Raw genomic sequence first — 24,780 nt, forward strand, 5'->3', positions numbered from 1 at the left:
TCAGAACATGTCTTAGTACATATCATCATATACCCAGCATCACAAAATAAACACATCTCATCTTAGAACATGTCTTAGTACATATCATCATATACCCAGCATCACAAAATAAACATATCTCATCTCAGAACATGTGTCTTAGTACATATCATCATATACCCAGCATCACAAAATGAACACATTTAGATCTCAGAACATGTCTTAGTACATATCATCATATACCAAGCATCACAAAATAAACACATCTAGATCTCAGAACATATGTCTTTAGTACATATCATCATATTACATGTATTAGTGTCTTCCTATTTTAATTATGACAGGTCAGTTGTCTAAACTAAATATAAAGCTATAAATCACCCTGATTCTAAAGAAAAACCTCTCTATTTCTCTAATTCTTAACAGATTTATACTTTCCAGACAGTTGACTATTTATTTTTGTTTGATCTCAGGTGTTCATTGGTCAAAATTTGATAATGCATCCGTTTAAATGACATCATAATTTCTTACTTCCCTTTGATTTTGTGATTCCATTGTATCCATAAAAATGATGACATCAAAAAGAAAAACATCTTTTTGAAAATGTTTGAAAAAAAAACAGATGAAGTTTTCCTACAAAGGGTCTAAAAATAATAAGAGAAACAAATTCTATAGATCACAGAATCTTGGAGTAGTATTTCTCCACTCCAGACTATTATATTTTAATTGTTTACGCATTAGCAATCCTCACATTATAAATCTAAAATTAACTGTCTTAAACAGAAATAAATTTGCATAGTACTCAATGTGGTGTAAAGAATCTCTTTATATATTATTATTATACTATATGGATTCATTATAATTCAAGATATATATCAATTTTTGTAAAATTTGTGAATACAGGGGAACCACGAAATGGAATATCTGAATAATTAAGTTTCACGTTTTCTATCACATGCTTGTATGCAGACTCATACAAAACTATGGAATCAATATCAAATTAAAAATGTTTTAATTCATGAAAAAGTGGTGTCCACAAAAATGTATAGGTCTACATGATGATGAGTACAGATGTATATATATTTATGTTTTTTTTTATAAACTTTTTTTAGTGACAATGATATACAGTACATCTTTCCAACTGAAGTCAGCAAAACAAACACTCTTTCAATCCACTGAAAAGGTTTATGACTGAAGCCAGGCACAAGTGTTTTGTTGAAACTATTTTTTTTCCATAGCTGTCTATTCGGGCCCCTTATAAAACCAAATCCTGCCTATTTTTAAGTTCGTTTTTCATCTTATGAAAAGTCAAATTCAACATTCTATCAAAGCAAAGTCAATATATATATATTGTTTTCTTTATTACTTTTTAGATAAATAACAAGAGAAGATATGATTTTATATTTTTCTGAAATCTTTGTTATACCCCCAAGTAAAGACTTCTTTTCTGCATTATATTAATTCTGTAAAAAATTATTGACGAGAGATTGAATGACAGATACCGTGATGAATAGTATCCAATTTACTTGGCTTATTGATATAAGTATCTTATGGGTGTGACTGAAAAAAATAATTGGATTTGACAGACGACAAAGCATCTTTAGAACAGGTATGACAATTTGACAGCTGCAAGGCCCTCTGTAGCATGGGTATTGTGATAAGATGGCTGTAAGGATATTCCTAGCATGCTCTTGACTTGGGAGACATGTGGCTAGAACTAAACACCATCAGAAGGATATTGAGAAAGAGATTTTATAGCATGTCAATCAATGAGACAGAACTAACAAATTAGTAACAGTAAGGTCTTCCAAATTCTAAACTAGACTGGTTCCCTTTACAATGTTTGGTAAACAAACAAGGTTTGTAAAGCCTGGTTTTCACCAAGTTTGTGTTTTTAGCCAGACTACAGAAAAACAACTTTTTGAGGATCACTTTCGGCACAAATTGCCAATGTGAGATTGCTTTTAACATGTTAATAAACTGGTGCGTGAGTTTCTCTCTGCATTGAAGACCTATTGGTGACCTTCTGCTATTGTCTGTTCTATGGTCAGGTTGTTGTCTCTTTAACACATTCCATATTTCCATTCTCAATTTTAATGTCAATTTCTATTTTTATTGTATTTTTAAACTTTAAAAAAAAATAACTTTTAATCTTTTCATTTTTTATATAACTTCTTTTTATATTAAGATAAAAACAACAGACACATTTAGTTATAAAGGTGAGAATATGACATTATTAACAAGTTTTGAACCAAATGTTCCCCAAATACACATGAAATATGGTAAACAAAATTTCTGATTCAGGATTTTTTTTTCTTGCAAAGCAAAAACAAATTTATTAAGTTTTTCATTCAATGCTATCAATCAATTCCCCCCCCCCCCCCCAAAAAAAAAACAAACAAATGTATTAAGTTTTTAATTCAATGCTATCAATCAATTTCCCCCCCCCAAAAAAAAAAAATTTAACACTTAAATGTTGATAAGATCTTAAGTAGGTTAATACTATAAAAGGATAAAGCTGTGTCATAAATACAGTTAAGGATAAAAACTCCCTATTAAGACAATGTAAGACATTAGCTGATTAGTTCTGGAATCTAGTCCCTTTAATATGATATTAAAACAAATCTTTTATTGTTATTTAAGTTTACAGATAGTCGTTCCCTTTTATTGTTAAAGTTTACAGATAGTCAGGAATCTAGTATAAAATTTGGCGGCTAATTAACCTTTATATTTATTTCCATTTTTCATCATTAGATAACATTGCGTCTTCTGATGATTAAATGTTCAGCTTTGATTTAATTTACCTTTCTTTATTACGTTTGATGTTTTTCTATCGTGCACCTGATTACTGCCCAAATGTCCCTCATTAGCGTTAAATTAATGGCAGTTATTGTTCCCATGGTAACAAAAAATAATCCCCATTTAATTATAAATGCCTTTAACATGTTAAATCAATACCTTGATCAGGTAGAAAACTTGTTTACCGAAGTTCCATATTTGGGTTTCCATGGTAACAGATAAACTGTGTAAAAATGATTAATTATCTGAAATGTCAGTTTGATGCTACTTGGTTGTGAAATCTAAGATCATTTTTAATATGAACAGGTACTTCTAACAACATTAACAAAATATCTCCTTTAAAGTTCTACTTCTTCAGTTACAATCGTTCATCAAATAATTATAGTCAAATAATAACCAAGATTTCCTAGTGTCCTTCATAAAACTATAAAATATCAATAATATTTATAATCAAGTTTTAATGGGAACAAAATATCTGTTTAAGAATTGTGTTTTTATTAACTTTTCATCACTCCTTAATTTCTTCCTTAACAAGTCAATTGGACAGTTAATATCCTAAAATCTTTCCTTTCTTCAAAAGTAAACTGGTCTCCCTAAATGCCTAATTGGAAACTGTTGTAAATGAACAAGCCTAAGTAAATGTTTGCACCTGTCCTAAGTCAGGAATCTGATGTACAGTAGTTGTCGTTTGTTTATGTAATATATACGTGTTTCTCGTTTCTCGTTTTGTTTATATAGATTAGACCGTTGGTTTTCCCGTTTGAATGGTTTTACACTAGTAATTTTGGGGCCCTTTATAGCTTGTTGTTCGGTGTGAGCCAAGGCTCCGTGTTGAAGGCCGTACTTTAACCTATAATGGTTTAATTTTTAAATTGTTATTTGGATGGAGAGTTGTCTCATTGGCACTCACACCACATCTTCCTATATCTAAGTAACATATTTTTATTCTTTTTTTCTCTTTAAAATTTATATTAGAGTTTAACCTACTGCACAAAATTTTTATTTTACAATTAAATTCCAACATATGTAAAATCTGAGTTAATTACTTCAAAATAAGCAGAATTTCGAGTGACCCAATATTTTAAACAAATCATTGTTAATGTTGAAATGTTTTAGTTTTTTTTTTTCTCTTGCAATTTTATGAAATGTAAAAAAAAATCCTTTAAGCAAATATTCATCTAGATCAATAATACTTAAATTGTGTATTAATTTAACAGGAATGAAAATTTTATGCATGGAAATCTTAAAATTTGAGAAGAGTGACCATGGTGACTAAATATTTTATTCATGTTATTCAACAAATGAAAAATTTGTAGTATCTTCAAACTAGAAGTGTGTCTTACATGAATTGTGATGAACCAGAACAAATATGAAGTTGTTCTAACCATTAAAAGCATAAAGCATAATAGATTTATTATAAGTCAGGTATACACATATAACAATAAAATTAACCGTAACAATAGACATATTTACACTTTTATGCAAATTTGTCCAAGTTCCTGTAAAATTTGACATCATAATTTATAAGATTCAACGTAATAATTGAAAAGGGATTGCTGCTTTATGTCAGAATGTTATTCAGGGCAGATCATCTATCTAAAGTCATTTCAAGACAAAATTCAGCTAAAATATCAGAAATGTACACACGTTTATACAAAATAAGCTTGGAATTTTTTTTTCTGGTAATATTGTTTAATGTTCAATGTAGTCTCGTGATTGACCGTGTAATTAGAGTTCCCTTTTTAAGTTGTCTCCCTATTAATTTTTATTTTCAATAGAGCTAGCAGAAAGAGCAAATTTATCTACAGGTATATAATGGGAGTATAAAATATATTAAATCTTTTAGGTTTTCAAATTTTTTAATTACATTTTTTTGTTGTTAATCTACATACTTTTGACATCAGATATTATTTTTCATGAAAATTTAGTTAACTGTCGATACATCACTTTCAATTCATCATGCTTTTTGCATTGACAAAAGCCAGTTATGTCTGGTATAGAACCAGTCTAAAATTGACAAAGGAAAGTTATTTGTTTTTAAGGTGTGAAATAACAGAATCAAATCTGTAAGGATATACAAATTGAACCTTATTATTGCAGCTCTGTGGTTGCTCACTACATAAATAGCTGCCGGTATCATTACCTGACATTATAGACTTATTGTACAATGTTTAAGTCTTCCTATAACGTTCTTATTAACCATGTAAAACTAATTAATATATATCAATAAATTGACAACTCAACTGGAAATTGTATTAATATCTTCCGTATCAATTCAGTGCTTTTGTCATCCTTTCATTAAACAGACATAAGATTTAAAATGTTCTGAAGATGATTTTTATATGATTCAAATATATCTTCAAATATGTGAATATGATTGGTCTTTAAGAATATTGTTATATTGGTTTAACACTAAATTGATAGACCATGTTGCCTAAACTACTATTGTAATTTATAAATGTCATCTTTTCTGTGACAGTTGTCCTGAACAGGCATGCAATAATTGCCACTGAATGTTAAGCAACCAAAAATCAATCAATTTCTGTGAAAAATACACAAAACACATGAATAGAAAATAGGGCTTCCATGAAAGTTCATACTAAGATTTCTTTGTAATTTTGAATTTTAAGACACACATTATCTTACTAACAATTCTTTAATTTCTAATCAATATTGTGAAAACAATATGTCCTGTTTACCAATCAACAACCTCGAAAACAAACACTTTTAGTTCAAATAAAATGATATGAAACAACTTTTTCACGATTAATTTCATTGATCTAGTTAATCATGTTAATGAATTTGTTTCACTTTACAAAAAAAAAAAAATTCAAGGTCATTTATTTTATCTTGCAATCTTCAAACTGTTGTACAAATAACATGAATAACAGGTGTGTAAATAATTATTTGCTTCATTTTATTAAATATAAGTTTGGTCTCCTGGTATCCTGCTTCTATGTAGGGTAAACAGTTATATTAAAATATCAAACAATCTGGAACAAAGTGAATGGCTCCAATGAGTATGAGCTGCTAGCCTGGTTAAAAAATGTAACCTTTAAATCATTAGCAACAGCATGAACAGTGGCAACAATCTTTCTATCATGAAATATTATTATGTCAAGGCTTCACGACTCAAGGTTTGATCAAGATACCATTGGAGAGTATGTTTTAAAATAATAATGGCAAACTCATTTACCCAAAAAAGGAGACAGCTGATAGTGTCCAGAGTTAATCTTTTTAAATTTAAGTTTGTGAATCATTTCCATGTTTGTTTTTTTAAACATTGGTCAAGACCAGGGGCGTAGCTAGGCAATTTTGATGTGTACGCAATGCCGGAGAAGGGAGTCATACGGCAGGGGGTTTTGGGGCCGCTGAAGGCCTCCAGAAGCTCTGGCCGGGTAAATGGTGCAAAATCCTGCATTCTCGCAATTTCCAAGGACTTAAAATGACCTCCCAGAAAACTCACTTTCAGGAGAAACAAGTCAACTTTGGAAATAAATAATCAAAGAAACCCGTACTGTTGGATTAAACATTTGTGGGTTTTTTTCTTATCTGTAGTGGGCCAGTTAAAAATGCTTGATTAGGTATATTTTATTTATTTCCTAATCATGCTGAACCCACATTATATTAAAAAAACTAATTTCTAAGCCAACACTGTGCAACTTAAATGGTATTTTTTTTTATTGAGAAAATGCATAAATAAAAATTCGAATCACATATCTTTATGTTTTATTTTATGAGTCTGATATAGATAGACGGATAACCGTCTTGGGACTGACTGGTGAACAAGCAGTGTTTTTCAGCTTTTTGTTTTTACCTCAAAGTTAATTCTGAAAAATCAATGCCCATTTCCTTTTTTTTCTACTAAAGATGTCCAAAACCGTGTCTGCTTTAAAAAAAAATCTCAGTATATGTTCAAAAGACCGCGTCCAGATACACGATTCGTTTTCATTGTATTTCTAAGACTCTAGTAGGTCTTCACTCTTCTCATGGTACTAAATGACCGCTTTGCAATTACCGTCGAGAGCGGCATATATGCAAGTAAATTAAATATCTGAAAGATTCCCGGGTATAAATTTTATTTCATCAGTTATTTTGGAATCTTCAGAAAAAATGTCAGGGTAAGGAGGCATAGAAGACGTGACAATTGTGTTTTGACACATGGAGGACTCAGCCATTTTAAATTGTTTGCATCAGCAACAGAATTAGGATGCTGGTTTCGTAAATGAAAGGGGAAGACTAGTTTTCGGAACGGAATATAGCTACAAAGTGATCTTTAAAATATTTGTATAGTTTTTGTATTAACTTCATTACTTTAGTTTTATTCTTACTAGATTTACCATATTTTTATTTTTGTGAAATTTTTTATGTGTACGCAACTGCTTTTTTGCGTACAGGTTGCTACGCGCCTGAAGACCTCTGAAATAACAATAACAAGGGTTCAGATAGGTCCATAATGGCTAAATGGTTATGTTCTGATTATTTTAATTTAATATTTAATTTAAAGATTATAAAAAGTAAAAGAACAAAAGAACCAAATCCAGGGAAAATTCAAAACAGAAATTCTCTTATTAACTGGTTAAATCAAAAGCTCCAACACATTAAACAAGTTATATTCCTGACTTGGTAAAGCCTTATGTAGAAACAGTAGATTAAACCCGATTACATAGCTAGCTAAACCTCTCACTTCCAATATATTGTAACTTTTCCTACACCAATAATACATCAAAGATTCAAAGTTATAATTATATTCGTAAGCTATTTCCTGTACCTCAACAGACTATTTTTTTTGAGACCTGTACTGTTTTTTGATATGGATGTTCTTGTTCAACTGTCATGACTGTTAGATTAAATGGTCAAGAAGTATTGTGAATCCGATAAAAATTACTGATGGAAAATGTGTAGTTTGAAAAAGTCAGGTACAGTGTTGACAATAAACCTTAGATACAGCACTATTGAAGACACTTGTTTAAAATGTAGTGGGTTCCTTAATTTGCATAACAACTTCTTTTGAACATGTTGAATAGCAATTTCAAATTTTAAATCTAATAATGTTCCATGTTTCATGTTTAGTCTTTTACTTTTACATCTTTGGGCTCATAATATTACTATTAGGACTGTAAAAGAGGGGCAAAAGATACCAGAGGGACATTCAAACTCATAAATGGAAAACAAACCGACAACACCATGTAAGAATTTCCATTAAGTGCCTAAACTTTATATTTGACAATTGGGAATTAGTGTTTAATTTTTTAGCGTTTGTAATGTGAGGCTAAGGTTAAAACAAATGTTGTGTAGAAGTTACATTGTTGATAGTTGTCACATATATACACAAATGAGAAATGTCAATATATTTACAAGGGGAGATAATTCAAGAAAGTTAAAACAAATGTTGTGAAGAAGTTACATTGTTGATAGTTGTCACATGCATACAAAAATGAGTAATGTCAATATATTTACAAGGGGAGATAATTCAAGAAAGTAAAATAGCATATTAATATACCAGTCTTCTATAGATATTGTACTACAATTTCCAATTTTTATGTCAAAACATGGGGATGACTTCAAGGTTTCATAACAGTTTATTCCTCTTGGTATGAGGCACTTTTATTTCCATTTAACCACAATTTTACGTTCTAAATATACGATATGTGCATTGATTTTTGTTGTATTTATTATTTTATTTAGAATTTATTATTTATATCAGCTGTTTTGCATGTACTTGTAAGACAATGGAGTAGACAAATACAAGACCTTATTCACAGAAGAAAAAAATCCAGTTAGCAATTAAATTTAAAATCAAAATGAAAATCTATCAAATGGAGATAATACTTTTCTAAAGCTTGAACCTGTCATTTGTTTTCATATAACAGATCTAGATGATACTTTTTATAACATACAACTATCATTTTGATTGAATCAGAGCCAAGGAATTTTACATACAAAACAAAATGCTTTAAACAAACATTCATATGTTTGAGTCAGAGAAATTGCACAAAATTTTATAATTTGGTTTCAGAACATTTTTTTACAGAATTAATTGCAAACAGGAGTTATCTACCTTCATTTCCAGTCTCATATTGCCAGAGTTCTGATGTTGTGATTGGTTTACCATAGTCATGTGGTGACCTCTTATGGATCTGTCAGATACCAGTAGATTTCATATTGGTATCATGACTTCATGTTTACTACTTATAGTGACTATGAATGTAATTTATTTCATTGCTTAACTGTGTCATTACATATATAGATATAGGAAGATGTGGCATGAGTGCCAATGAACCAACTCTCCATCCAAGTTACACATATCTATTTCTGTTAATACAGATCAATATTTGTTAGTACCTGTGAATCTGTTTCTGATTTAAAAAGATGATATAAACAGGAAACCAGTTCATCATTCTGTCTAACTGTACTACTGTATGTGTTTACTTCTTCTGGGGACAGTGTCTACAAAACATCAATAGAAAACAGCATTAGAAAACAAGGTCTACAAAACATCAATAGAAAACAGCATTAGAAAACAAGGTCTACAAAACATCAATAGAAAACAGCATTAGAAAACAAGGTCTACAAAACATCAGTAGAAAACAGCATTAGAAAACAAGGTCTACAAAACATTAGTAGAAAACAGCATTAGAAAAAAAGGTTTGCAAAAGAACAATATAAAACAAAGTCTACATATATATATCAATAGAAAACAATGTCTACAAAACATGGCAGTTGAAAAAGACTGAAAAAAAGTAAACAAAACACAGCAAAAGGGAGATAATCAAAAATCCAAATTGGGTCCTTTACCGGTACTTTATACCTCTTCTTCAGACAATATTCAACTTTCTGTCAGAATATATATACTGGCAAATTAACCTCTTTTGATAAGAAAATGTATGTGACTGACTTACTTTCCCAGAGATATCAAAAGCATAAATTTATTGTGGCTTATAGAAATAGGTCAAACAGCAAGGTACTGATATTTGTAAAAAGTTGCTTATGTCTTTCCCCAAAAAATATTTTTTACAATCATTTTGTAGATTAAGGTAAGCGTATTATGTACTGAGACTTGATTTCTTGGCTCAACCTTTACCAAGGATACCCATTAAAATTATTCTGTACGCCAAATACAATGACTTTACATTACACATTTTTTTCATTGACAAATATTTAATAAAATTGAGAATGTTCCAGCTAGGTTTTCAAAAGGGCAGGGTGCCAATCCTGAAAAAGGGCGATATCATAATATGAAAAGGGCATATTTTAATAAAAGATGTTAATCAAACATTTGTGTTTATTCGTTGAATCACAGGTTATACAAGAACAACATCATTAGTCCATATAGAACTCTATCTTTCTACTTTTAAGGCTGAAAAACTTGTCAAGCAGCTTGTCACACAAGTTTTTTTTTTATCATTACTTGGCACAGTTGAACTTTATATGCAGTATATTTTGAAAGGAGCCCTGTTTCATACTGTTTCTATGGTCTACCACATTTTACCAGTTTCACCTTTCTACCCCTGCTGTGCTTGATGGCAATACAGCACAAAACAGCTGTGCTCAGTAAATTCACAATTTTAGGGTATAAAGCAATGTTCAGAGAAAAATAGTATCAAAAATAAAGAATACAGAAAAAGATGACCAAGGCACCCTACCAACACTGCTACTAAAACCCTCTTTAACTTTTCCCATAACTCAAAATAAATACCTAAAAATATATATTTAAGAAGTATGGAGACATATTTTAGAATATGTAAATGGGTTACTCAATGCTAGGAAAAAAATCAGATGGAGTTATCTTTCTTTCTTTGCGTGTGCTCCGCCTTTGGAGGATTATAAACAGTACGTAAATATGATGTAAGTATGATCACAATATGGCGGCCGATTTTGTTATTTTCGTATCAAAAATGAAGGCAGTCAATGACAAATACGTCTGAATTTTCTGTTTATTTTACAGAAAACAAGTAAAACAATGTCTTCAACGAGTTTATTATGGTTTTCCAACTTTCTGTCATTACGTTTCCTCCATGAAACTACGGTAAACATCACAAAAATTTGTGCCCAAGTTGTTGTATGCACATTTCTTGAAAGATAATTGCTGACTGACCGATTCTATTTGAACGAATTAATGTTGATGATCATTAATGACCCATCCGATAAACGGATTACCTATAACAACAGATTATGACACCAGTTGTAACCATTGATTAGCTTGGGGTCGTAAACAAAGTCACTTTTCCCCAGGTAAAATTTAGTAATTAGCGTATCATATCAATACGCAAATTAATATGCAATCGATCTTAGAAAAAGGCAGGGCGCCCTGGAAACTGTAAAAAGGGCACAGGGCGCCACTCGGAAAAGGGCGGGCGCCGCGCCCTCTGAAAACGGCCTAGATGGAACACTGATGTCAAAGAGACAACAACCCAATAAAAGAGCAGATATTGAGATAACAGGCAAATGTCACCAATAGGTGGTCAATGCAGTGAGAAAATAGATAGATAGATATAGAAAGATGTGGTATGAGTGCCAATGAGACAACTCTCCACCCAAATAACAATTTTAAAAAGTAAACCATTATAGGTCAAGGTACAGCCTTCAACATGGAGCCTTGGCTCACACGGAACAACAAGCTATAAAGGGCCCCAAAACCACTTGTGTAAAACCATTCAAAAGGGAAAACCAACGGTCTAATCTATATAAAAACAAGAGTGCACACACTGAAATGTCTGGCCTTCTTTACTAATCCTTGATACTATCTTGATAGACCTAAATATAAAGCTTTATTACAACTGTCACATAAACTCAACATTAACCAAGAAAAGGAAACATTGATCAATCAACCATGAACATGAGGTCAAGGTCAGTTGAACCATGCAAGGCAGACATGTACATCTAACAATTCTTCAATACATGTACAACAAATATAGTTGACCTATTGCTTATTAATAAAGAAAAACAGACCAAAACACACAAACACTTAAAACTTAGCAATGGACCGTGAAAATGAGGTCAAAGTCAAATAAAACCAGCATAACCAACATAAAGATCATAAAATATGTCCATACACCAAATATAGTTGACCTTATGCATAAAGTATTAGAAAAATAGACCAAAAGTAAAAAACTTAACTTTGACCACTGAACCATAAAAAATGAGGTCAAGGTCTGATGACACCTGTCAGCTAGACATGTACACCTTACAATCATTCCATACACCAATTATAGTAGACCTATTGCATATAGTATAAGAAAAACAGACCAAAACACAAAAACTTAACTATAAACTCTGAACCATGAAAATGAGGTCAAGGTCAGATGACACCTGCCAGTTGGACATGTACACCTTACAGTTCTTCCATACACCAAATATACAAGACCTATTGCTTATAGTATCTGAGATATGGACTTGACCACGAAAACTTAACCTTGTTCACTGATCCATGAAATGAGGTTGAGGTCAAGTGAAAACTGTCTGACAGGCATGAGGACCTGGCAAGGTACACACATACCAAATATAGTTATCCAATTACATAAAATGTACTTATAATAAGAGAGAATTTAACATTACAAAAAATCTTAACTTTTTTTGCAAGTAGTCACTGAACCATGAAAATGAGGTCAAGGACATTGGACATGTGACTGATGGAAAGTTCGTAACATGAGGCATCTATATACAAAGTATGAAGCATCCAGGTCTTCTACCTTCTAAAATATAAAGCTTTTAAGAAGTGAGCTAACACCGCCCCCGCCGCCGTAGCCCCGCCGCCGCCAGATCACTATCCCTATGTCGAGCTTTCTGCAACAAAAGTTGCAGGCTCTACAAAAACGAGAAACATGTATAAATTACATAAAAAAACAATGGCTGTGAGTGTCAATGAGACAACTCTCCATTCAAGTCACAATTTGAAAATGAACACTGAGCCATGTACATACATGTATATTCATTTTTATATTGAATTTAACTTGTATATGTGTCACAATTTCCTGTATCTTAGCGGAAAATATGAAAAATGATCACATGTACTAATATATAGAGTGAACTAAATTTTGTGTATTCGTAAAATGCAATACAATGCAATGACTTTCCAAAACACACAAGTTCACCAACAGAATTTAGTTGGATTTGAGTTCTGAATCTTTGCTTTATCTTTTATTAATGTCATTTAGTAGTTTTTAATTTGGGTCATGTTGTCTGTTTAAATGGACTTATGATTTTTTATTGTTCCTATTGTACTTTTTCTATCATTTTTCATTTTTCATAGTTATTTCAAAAATACCTAAGTATTAGCTTCAATTCATGCCCTAGTTGACTCACATGACCTGAGATGATTAGCATGTACATGTACCTTGTATTCTGTAAGCCATTCTCTAATTGCTTGGGGAAGATCTGCCATATTTTAATTTCTTCTTATCTTCATTTGCTCAGGCTCTCTATTATTTCTGTGATGATCTAAAGAATGAACAAATAAAACATTAGATTCATAAGGCAAAGCCGTCTATAAAGGGGCATCATCATGATCATGGGAAAGTTGGTACATTTTGTAAGTACCTTAAACACATATGTCCAAACTGGCAGGCAGTGCCAGAGGAACACATATATGTCAATGTTTAAATTTATGCAAGCTTCTCATCAATGCTGTATCTCTTTCAATTATAACAAAAGACCGAATATCAAAACAGTAACGTTGTGATTTTCTCCAATGGTAGTCAGGGGTACTACTTGTACAAGTAATTTTTAATTACTTGAAGAAGTAATATTACATGTATTGATATACTTATATAAGTAAATTTGTAGGATACTTATACAAGTGAATTTTATTTACTTGTATAGGTAAAAAAAAAAATTGACTGAGTTATGTCCCTTAGACATTCAGATTTTTTTACTTGTTGAAGTAAAAAAAGTCATCCTATCTTCTTTTATTGGATTCTTATGATTTCTTTGCTTTAATAGAATTTTAAATTATCTGGCCTTTGCAGATGCCTTTACTAATCATTTAAGTGTAATTTCATGGACAATGAAAATCCCATTTGTCTGTTATCTTCAGAACACTGCTCATTTACAAGCCCCCAAGGAGCAATTTTTGAAGGACTTTTGTGGGATTGTAAGAAAAATTTACTTATACAAGTAAATTTTTAAAAAAATTAAGGGGAGATTATTCAAACATTATTTATTTACTTATATGTGTATATTTTTTTTTTACTTCTTCAAGTAAATAGTACAAGTAGCAGCCCTGACTGAATGGGTCCCAAACGTAACAGTCATTATGTCGTGCATCACATATCAAACGACGTTGTTGTTTGTCATGTTAAGTCACAGACATTGAGCTGTTGTATTTTTCCTGCAAATGAAATGCAACCTTGAAAAATGTTCGGCAGCAAAAATAGAAAACAAGTGCCAAGGAAATATGTTTAGAGTAGTATAGTGTTTGTGATTAGACAGTTAGACCAGCAATGGTAACAATTTACGCTTTGATTCTATACAAACTTGATGAATTGCATCTTTACTTTGTAATGTTGTGAAAATCCATGGATGGTACAAGCGGGATTCGAACCCTCAATCTCAGGATCTAAAGGCAGCGCTCTAACCAATTGAGCCAAAGAAGATCTTCCCTAACTCAACTAGTAAGACTACCTTTATATCTCCAGGTCTACAACACTCTTCCCCCTTTTCTTTTTTCGGGCTGCGTACCATCCATCCGAGCAACTCACAGGTCCACTACTGTACAACCCCGAGACTTCTACTCGGAAACCCTCTGGTCAGTTCCTTAGATGCCACCTAGAATTGCCATGGTACAGTAGACTCCACCTACTGTACCATGGCATATCGGATATCGGTTAAACGAATATATCGGCTATTGTAATATTATTTCAAAACACCGAACCATTTCCTATACATTTCAGTCAAAATACATCGGATAATCGAATATCGGTTATTAGAATATATCGGCTAATTGGATAGGAATATTCATGAAAAATGTGTGAAAACCATGTACAATCGAATATTTTGAAATAATTTCATATTTTTCTTGACAGGAAATGAAGCCGGAAGTTGCGCCATTACGAAGTTTTAAGAAAACTTCAGTACAGAAATGTTTCATTTTATTAATAAAACGATCTTTTATAGTCAAATAAAACATGTTTTTTCTTGTTGTCTTGTTTATTTTATGAATTCGATATTATATTTTGCCTCAGATGTGTTTGTTATGTGTGTATCCAAATGTGATCGTTATCATTTTCTTCACAAACAAGGACACGACAGAAATAATAAACTGTGCGTGATGTTCATCAATATTTATTAAATATGAATGAAAAGTACCTCTTTCTCAACAATTTATTAAAATACATATATAAAAGTCCCGTGTAAAAATAAGGAATCGTGAATCAATAGCATATCCCAGGTGAAATAGAATTATGTAACTTGTACACACGTACGCCATTTTCCTAATTTACATAATATTCAGTCTTTTGTTTTGAACCACGACAGAAAAGATAGAAAAGCAAATTAATTTTACTCATCTTGATGTCCAATTTTATAATCATAAAAGTAGTTGTATTACTTGAAATTGGAAATGTGTTTCATAATTAAAAAAAGTGTAGAAAATTAGATCCGAGTTCGATCAACTTCTTAAGCTATTAATAGATTTACCTGTGGCCTACTTCCGAGAATTCATAGTTATTTTTAGCTTTTACCTGTTTTAACACACAAATGAAACAAATCACGCAAAAACAACAAGTCTCATTATTTAAGAGGTACATATTTTATTCAGATAATCAACACATAATTATAAAAAATAAACGGACTGACAGATAAACAAAATACATTATAATCAACTGATCGATCTATTACTCAATCAACCGAATTATCCACACGTGTTCCTGAAAAAAACATTGAGATAAGTTACAAATTTCCATTAATAAAGCAGCTATAATAGCTATTGGTATCTTGGGGTTGTGTCTGTCAATTTTGAAAAAAAACTTGGAGGAATATACGTTCATCGGCTAATTGAATATATCGGACAATCGGATATTTTTAGCTGACATTTTGGGTATCCGATTGGCCGGAGTCTACTGTATCCTATGACCCGCTGGTCAAACCTCATGACCAATTCTAACATCTAACTGCCAGGCAATATTCTATATACAATTTTTGTACCAGTAGCAGATGCTCGCAGCGCCATTGTTGTGAAAATCCATGGATGGTACCAGCGGGATAATTTCAAACCCTCAGCGCTCCAACCAATTGAGCCAAAGAAGATCTACCCTAACTCAACTAGTTAGACTACCTTTATATCTCCAGGTCTACAACAGTAATGCACCCAAATGTGAAGGATAGCATAGGACGGTTATAAATCAAGTTTTGGTATGTGGGGTTTATTTAAGCGCTGCTTTGGAGATTTAGAGAGAAACCCAAAGAGTGAGATGTGTATATATGTGTTAGACATACTGTATATATATACTGTGTGTGTTCTTTTCACCTAAAATTAATGTGGGGTAAAAAAGCAGACGAAAAACCAGGCGGTGCTGTCATGACGCTTCCGGAAATTAAAATATATACATCCGGTTGTTCCGCACTTTTAAGTCAAATAAAAAAAAAATTTCAATGAATAATATGTATTATATCTTTTTCAATGTGTATGGACAGAGACATATAATACATATATTATATGTCTCTGGTATGGATTTTATTAGTCAAATTGAATATTTATTATTTTTCATTAGATTTAACTGATGACCACAGACAAAATTAAATTGATGAAGTACCATAATGTACTGTTATAAATATCAACTTAAGAAATCAATATATTAGTGCGGTGACTGGTGGCAGATATTTTGGAATTTAATACAAAGATTTATACCTCCAATTCCCAAGATTTAAAATGCTGTAACTTTCTTTATAATTCTTGAAAATTTATAAAAGTGCATGGTATTCAGTATTGATAGCTAACAGATTTTAAATGCAATGTTCGTATTTAATTACAATTGTATTATGATGTCTCTGGTATTATACAACAATTATGTAATCAATTATCATGTTAACTGTTAGCTATTCAGTGTAAGTTGGCCGACCGTGCAAGGGCTGTATAGCCAGTCAAGGTCGTTAAAAACTTCCATTTGTTTTGTAAGTTGTCATTTGTACCGAAGACAGCAGACAGTTAACACCGCAGTGGCGGATTTACCGGGGGGAACAGGGGGCACGTCCCCCCCCCCCCCCCCCCCCCCGTTCAGGTCACCAAAATATTTTTCTAATATAATTTTGTTGCTACCGAAACTTCATATCTAGTGCGGAAATTGTCACAGCTTGATAATACTTCGTAAACTGGCCGTTAATTAATACCAGCTTCCACATGCGTGATTTATAACAACTTATCAATGGGTGTGTAAATATTGACACCTGTTTGTAATGTCTTTATGAAAAAGCTTTAATGTAAAATACATTTACATGTTGATTTGAATAGTACAATTTTTTATTAGTTTATAGTTTAGTCAATATATATGTTCCTGGTTTATAATACAATACCGATTAAGATCGATTACCAGAAGAAACTTCTGATCTGTGTATTTAAAGGTACAAACATTTCCTGTGAATGTACGTTTTTCCAAATCTTTCTTTTTGCGAATTTATTCAGTGACAAATTAAACTATTTATTTTTGATAACTTAGAAGATATGTTTTTTAAACGCAATGTCATATTTCATTCCCCTCTCATCATTGAGGGAAATCAACAATTTGTTTTAGTCACCCTCCCCTTTCCCAAAATGCTTCCCCCCTGTCCAGGAAAAATAAATTGACATTTCCTATTAAATAATCATTTATAAAATGCTATTTAATTTTCGTTCAAATTTAGTTTGTAACAGAATCTAGGACTTATATATTTCTCTAAAAGCCGACACATTCAGATATATTTGGTTTTATTGTTCTTGTTTCAATTACCATGTACATGTATGAGGCTATGCAATACGTCACCATTTACGAAGATATGAGAGGTGTATTGCAGATGTTAGAATAATGTGCAAAAAAGTAAGTCTGGAAGCGAGGCCAAAAAAATATAGATAAAAGAATATAAAGGTGATGTAATATAAAGAAAATATTGTTTGATTGTGGCATGGTTGTTAAACGTCCAGTGGCAAATATTTGATGCAGGTTTAGGTCGAATATAATATAGATCAATTGGCAGTAAAGTGAAAAAGTAAAAAAACTTGAAACATATCGAAATATAGAAACGATGATCTGACCCCCTCCCCCCCCCCAAAAAAAACAACAAACAAACAAACAAACAAAGCAAACCTAACACCAACTCAAACTCGCATATATATATAAAAAAAAAATGGTTCATGGTGCCCCCCCCCCCCCCCCCCATATCCAGAAATCAACGCCACTTTGCTTATTTGAATATTATACTAAAGAAATCGGATACGGGTCACGGAAATTACTAAAAATGATAGGGAATTTTGAAAAAAATGCCTTTTTTAATTTTAATTTAAGTGATAGACAGGTTGCCGGGGCAGAAAATGAATATACACAACAATATACACCATTTAAACGAAACATTATGACTGTTGTTGCAAAAATACAGGTTCCAGAGCTATTTTAAATATCGAAGCGAGAGGCCTTTAACATTGCAGTGTAAAATACAGGCTAAAATGGCTGAAACGTCAAATTTGACAACTTCGTGTTGAAAATTGGCTTACAAGGTCATTACAAAAACATGTTGCCGGGGTGGATTTTGAAACTTGAATTTCCAAAGAATAAGCAAGTCCAAACCTTGTATGTGTAGTCGTTGAACTCTAGGTTCCCACGTAAAATTAAAATGTCACTATTTCAAGAAGAAAAAACCCACGAAAGCACGAAAAAATCACTAAATTCACGTTCATTGTTTTGATTTTGACCGCCTGACAACTTTGGTTAGCTCTACGTAGCACTAGCCTAGGGTAGTATGAATATTCATGAGTTTTATAAAACAACGCGAGGTACGAGATCACGTCATTGGCCTTTGATTTTAGTAAACGTGAGGCATACTTACTACAACCAGCAAAAAGTTGTGTTATACAGTCTAAATCACGTCACCATGAGAAAGTAAATGAAAATTTTTGGAATTTAGGCAATTCTGTTCTTCCAACTTCTAATAAAGCAACACATATAGGAATATGTCGTACAGACGATGATTCATGTAAAGCAACAATAGATGAGAATTTAAAGAAAGCAAGAAGGACACTATATAGTTTAATGGGGGTTGGACTTTATGGCGAAAATGGACTAGATCCACAAACTTCAATGTCAATAATGAATACTTATATTATACCGATAATGTTTTATGGATTGGAAATAGTAATCCCTAGAGGAAGATGTTTAGAAACTTTAAATATCCAATTTAAGAAGTTCTTGAAACAATTGTTATCTTTACCAAAAACAGTAGCAGATCCTGCTATATATATGATTTCTGGGATGTTACCTGTAGAAGCTCAAATAGATGTAAAAATTTTAACTTTTTATGGAAATATTACTAGACAAGGAAAAAATTCTATTGAATGGCAACTAGCGGAAAGGCAATTAAATGTTAAATCTATTAATAGTAATAGTTGGTTTAGTTTACTGAGGAAAATATTTTTGAAATATGAACTTAATGATCCTGCACAATACTTAGTTAATCCAATTAGTAAATACCAATGGAAAAGGGAAATAACTTCCAAAGTTCAAAAATTCTGGATTGAGAAGATACTGAATCAAGCAAAACTTTATACCAGTTTAAGATACTTATCGTTGATATATAAACCAGGACAATGTCATCCTATTGCAAATACAAATACTATGAATTCAAGGAAAATTATTAGAATTCCTACAAAATTGAAAATAGCTACTGGGAGTTACATTCTGCAAACAGTTAGAGCCAAGTTTAAAAGTAATACAGAACTGTCTATATGCAAACTGTGTAATGAAACAGAAGAAACTTTACCACATTTCTTATTAACGTGTAAAAGTTTAGAAGATATCAGAAAACCAATTTTGGAAGATTTAATTAATTCCTGTAGTGAAGAACTAGCTGCCTTTAATATGAAAGGTGAACATTTTGACATTTTACAACTGATCATAGATCCCTTTAATTACATGACAATGTTAAGAAATGAAAAAGTTTTTAAAGTGATACAGAACATTATAGATCCAAAATGTAGGCGATTATGTTACAATCTCCATTGTGAAAGATATAGACTGTTGCAATTAGATGATATAAAGAAAAAGAAAAGAAAGTAACATTTTATGAATCCTAAGTGTCAATTGGTTGTCTACTCTTAAACAGTGATATCTTTAGATAAATATTTTTAGATTTTAAAATATTTAATGATTTGATGATATTGACATTAAGTCCAATTTTATCGTCAAGAATATGATGAACAATGTAAATAGTGTATAGTGATATTGGTGGAAGATATTTTTATTCATGATGTGAAAAACCAATACTCGGAAGAGGTGTGCCTACATTGGCAGAATATATATTACAGATTACAGATTACAGATTGGCGCGATAATTATCTGACAGAACTCTCAGCAAGCGGTAAACAAAACAAATTTTTTTTTTTCAAAAGCTCCCAAGATGACGGGCATACATCACTGGAACAAAGACGATATGAAAATTAGATAATAAGCGCTTTGAATACTGAATTAGCTTAGATAGGCCTATTGACTTTGTACAGAAACAGCATATATTATAGGCATTCAAAAGACGATTTATAAAAGGGGGGAGTTTCACAGGGTTCTCTTTTTGTTAATATGAAAATATACAGAACAGCTATATTAAACCAGCGACAGTAACTATGCGGAAAAGGGGAAAGGGGGGGGGGGGGGGGGGTTGCTGCTCCAGTCCTGGTCAATCGTCCACATCCATTTGAGAAAAAAAACGACCCCCCCTTAAGCAGAAGATTCATTGGCTATATGTCTGATCTGTAGTCCAGTCCCTATGCTACAATCATGTCTGGATGATTCCCTTTATAGACCACCAAATTTTCCTCACTAGGGGGGAGGGGGGTTCTAGTCAATCGTGACTCGTCCATATCCATTTGAAAAAAAAATATGCCCCTTAAATGCAGAAGATTTATTGACTATATCATGTCTGATCTGTAGTCCAGTCCCTATGCTACAGTCATGTCAAACCAACCTGCTCCCCCTAAATCTGTTTTAGAGACGCATTAGTCCAAATAATTATGACGTCTGGCAAGGCTATTTTAATTTTTTTCTGGGACAAAGGAAGGCGTCCCAAAAAAAAAAAATAGCCGTCCCAGACGTCATAATTATTTGGACTAGAGATGCATATACACTTGTATCTTTGTCTCAGAACAAACTAATCTAAAACTAAACCTAAGCCTAACTCAGTAACTGATTAGACCAATAAATAAGATGTCTAGAAAGGCTTTTTGTCATTATTATCTAGACTACTATTAGTTAAATTAAGTAAAAACTAGAAGTAAGGGAATTCTGACAATTTAGGAGTACATGTATTTATTTTTCTGCATTTCTTGTTTCAGCAACTGCTGTACCTTTCCCGTTACTTATTATGTGTTGTGTATTTATTTACAATGGACTATAACACTTTTGAGTGACTGGACAGGTTGATTATGTTCATCTATAGAAAAGATACTGGAGAGATTGGTAATAGTTTTAGACAGCTGCAATTGAAGGTACACAAATTCCGGTGGTCATATACATTTGTAAGCCTTAAAAGATATATTATAAATAGCCCAGGCTAGGGGACATCAGACATCAGTTATATCAAAAGCCTAGGGTAATGGTCAATTATAAGGAATCACCAGTTATCATTATCAATAATGGTCTAGGGTAGTCAATTATCTCAAACGATTAGTTAACAAAGCCATGTCACTAGCCTAGGTAGTGCCCATTATTCAGGAATCAGTAGTTAGCAGGGATGTCATTATGTTTTGAAGTTATAGGAGAAATATGATAAGTTACAGGAGGAATGTTAGACTCGCAAAGCGAGTCTCCCACCTCGCATAGCGAGGTGGCCTTTAAGGCCGGGGTCTGGGGGTAAATGGTGTTAAAATATGCATTCTAGCTCTCTCCTGGCACCTAATTTCATAATTTGAAAACTTTTTTTGTTGTAATTTTTTTATCTTATTTTAAGACATTTTTCAATATAAAGACATTTTTTTTTATTCACTAATTTTACTTAATGTATCTAATTCTAGGAAAATTTTCAGGCACTATAATTACAAAGATGCGTTAAGATTTTATTTCTTTGATTCATTTAACAAAAAAACAAAAAGTTAACATATATATATATAGTGTTATAAATTTGATCTGGCGATGACAATGATTCTGAGGCTTGACTTTTCAAATCTAAAAATCTGATCATTATTCTCTTCCTTTTTATTATTTAATGAATGGCTATTATTTTTTTTGAATTTATTCAACCATAAAACTAATTTTTGACTCTTCACATTGAATAATCCGCGAAGTAAAAATCAAAATAAATTATTGCCATTCATTATAAATAAATTTCTATCAAAAATAAGACTTAAAGAACTTATTTTATATTATTTATCTTGACAATAACAACGTACACACATGTTGGCGTATGAATACACAACGTCAGAGTGGGCGTGTCGCCATCAAAGTTGATAACATTGAAATAAAACTAATAATTTTAACCAATCAGAAGACAGTAAATACACAAAATTTATTTATAATGCAATGCATTCCATACATGGTGGAATATTTCAAATATTAAGTCATATCACTAGCCTAGGGTACTGCCCAATTATCAGGAATCACCAGCTGTGAACAAAGTCATGTCACTAGCCTAGGGTAGTGGTCAATTATCTTGATAGATCAGTCAACAGTCATGTCACTAGCCTAGGGTAGTTGTCAATTATCTTGAATGATCAGTCAACAAAGTCATGTCACTAGCCTAGGGTAGTGGTCAATCATCTGGAGTGATCAGTCAACAAAGTCATGTCACTAGCTTAGGGAAGTGGTCAATTATCTAAAGTGATCAGTCAACAAAGTCATGTCACTAGCCTAGGGTAGTGGTCAATTATCTGAGGTGATCAGTCAACAAAGCCATGCCACTAGCCTAGGGAAGTGGTCAATTATCTTGAATGATCAGTAAACAAAGCCATGTCACTAGCCTAGGGTACTGGTCAATCATCTGGAGTGATCAGTCAATAAAGTCATGTCACTAGCCTAGGGTAGTGGTCAATCATCTGGAGTGATCAGTCAACAAAGTCATGTCACTAGCCTAGGGTAGTGGTCAATCATCTGGAGTGATCAATCAACAAAGTCATGTCACTAGCCTAGGGTAGTGGTCAATTATCTGAAGTGATCAGTCAACAAAGTCATGTCACTAGCCTAGGGTAGTGGTCAATTATCTTGAATGATCAGTTAACAAAGTCATGTCACTAGCCTAGGGTAGTGGTCAATTATCTAGAGTGATCAGTCAATAAAGTCATGTCACTAGCCTAGGGTAGTGGTCAATTATCTGGAGTGATCAGTCAACAAAGCCATGCCACTAGTCTAGGGAAGTGGTCAATTATCTGGAGTGATCAATCAACAAAGTCATGTCACTAGCCTAGGGTAGTGGTCAATTATCTTGAATGATCAGTCAACAAAGTCATGTCACTAGCCTAAAGTAGTTGTCAATTATCTTGAATGATCAGTCAACAAAGTCATGTCACTAGCCTAGGGTAGTGGTCAATCATCTGGAGTGATCAGTCAACAAAGTCATGTCACTAGCTTAGGGAATGGTCAATTATCTAAAGTGATCAGTCAACAAAGTCATGTCACTAGCCTAGGGTAGTGATCAATTATCTGAAGTGATCAGTCAACAAAGCCATGCCACTAGCCTAGGGAAGTGGTCAATTATCTGGAGTGATCAGTCAACAAAGTCATGTCACTAGCCTAGGGTAGTGGTCAATTATCAGGAATCACCAGAAAACAAAGCCATGTCATTAGCCAGAAGCTTAGGATAGTGGTCAATTATCTCGAGTGATCAGTCAACAAAGCCATGCCACTAGCCTAGGGTAGTGGTCAATTATCTGGAATGATCCGTCAACAAAGTCATGTCACTAGCCTAGGGTAGTGGTCAATTATCTGGAGTGATCAGTAAACAAAGCCATGTCACTAGCCTAGGGAAGTGGTCAATTATCTTGAATGGTAAGTAAACAAAGTCATGTCACTAGACTAGGGTAGTGGTCAATTATCTGGAGTGATCATTCAACAAAGTCATGTCACTAGCCTAGGGTAGTGGTCAATTATCTTGAATGATCAGTCAACAAAGTCATGTCACTAGCCTAGGGTAGTGGTCAATTATCTGGAGTGATCAGTCAACAAAGCCATGTCACTAGCCTAGGGTAGTGGTCAATTATCTTGAATGATCAGTTAACATAGTCATGTCACTAGCCTAGGGTAGTGGTCAATTATCTGGAGTGATCATTCAACAAAGTGATGTCACTAGCCTAGGGTAGTGGTCAATTATCAGGAATCGCCAGTAAACAAAGCCATGTCACTAGGCAGTAGCCCAGGGTAGTGCCCAATTATCAGGAATCACCAGTGAACAAAGTCATGTCACTAGCCTTGGTTAGTGGTCAATTATCTTGAATGATCAGTAAACAAAATCTTGTCACTAGCCTAGGGTAGTGGTCAATTATCTGGAGTGATCAGTCAACAAAGTCATGTCACTAGCCTAGGGTAGTGGTCAATTATCTGGAGTGATCAGTAAACAAAGTCATGTCACTACCTTAGGGAAGTGGTCAATTATCTAGAGTGATCAGTCAACAACGTCATGTCACTAGCCTAGGGTTGTGGTCAATTATCAGGGATCACCAGTTAACAATTTCTTGTCACTAGCCTAGGGTATTGGTCAAAAATAAGGAATCACCCGTTAACAAAGCCATGTCACTAGCCTAGGGTAGTGGTAAACTATTAGGAATCGCCAGTTCAAAAAAACCATGTCAGTAGCTTAGGGTAGTTGTCAATTATCATCAGTGATCATTTAACAAAGTCATAT

The 24,780-nt window shown here is 32.8% G+C and overlaps 1 protein-coding gene across 1 annotated transcript in view; it reads right to left on the minus strand.

Annotated features, from left to right (window-relative positions):
• Positions 1–16,330, minus strand: part of LOC134695469 (hyccin-like) — a 74,269-nt gene extending 57,939 nt beyond the window's left edge. Inside the window, exons 1-3 of the mRNA XM_063556739.1 lie at positions 16,213–16,330; positions 13,115–13,218; positions 9,124–9,228 (exon numbers count right to left, since the gene is read on the minus strand). Coding sequence (XP_063412809.1) covers positions 9,124–9,228; positions 13,115–13,162 — 153 coding nt within the window. The 5' untranslated portion in view covers positions 13,163–13,218; positions 16,213–16,330. The remainder of the gene's footprint in view (positions 1–9,123; positions 9,229–13,114; positions 13,219–16,212) is intronic.
• Positions 16,331–24,780: the final 8,450 nt, after the last annotated feature.

Source organism: Mytilus trossulus, chromosome 13 (assembly GCF_036588685.1).
Source record: "Mytilus trossulus isolate FHL-02 chromosome 13, PNRI_Mtr1.1.1.hap1, whole genome shotgun sequence".
In the NCBI taxonomy this organism is placed as follows: Eukaryota; Metazoa; Mollusca; class Bivalvia; order Mytilida; family Mytilidae; genus Mytilus; species Mytilus trossulus.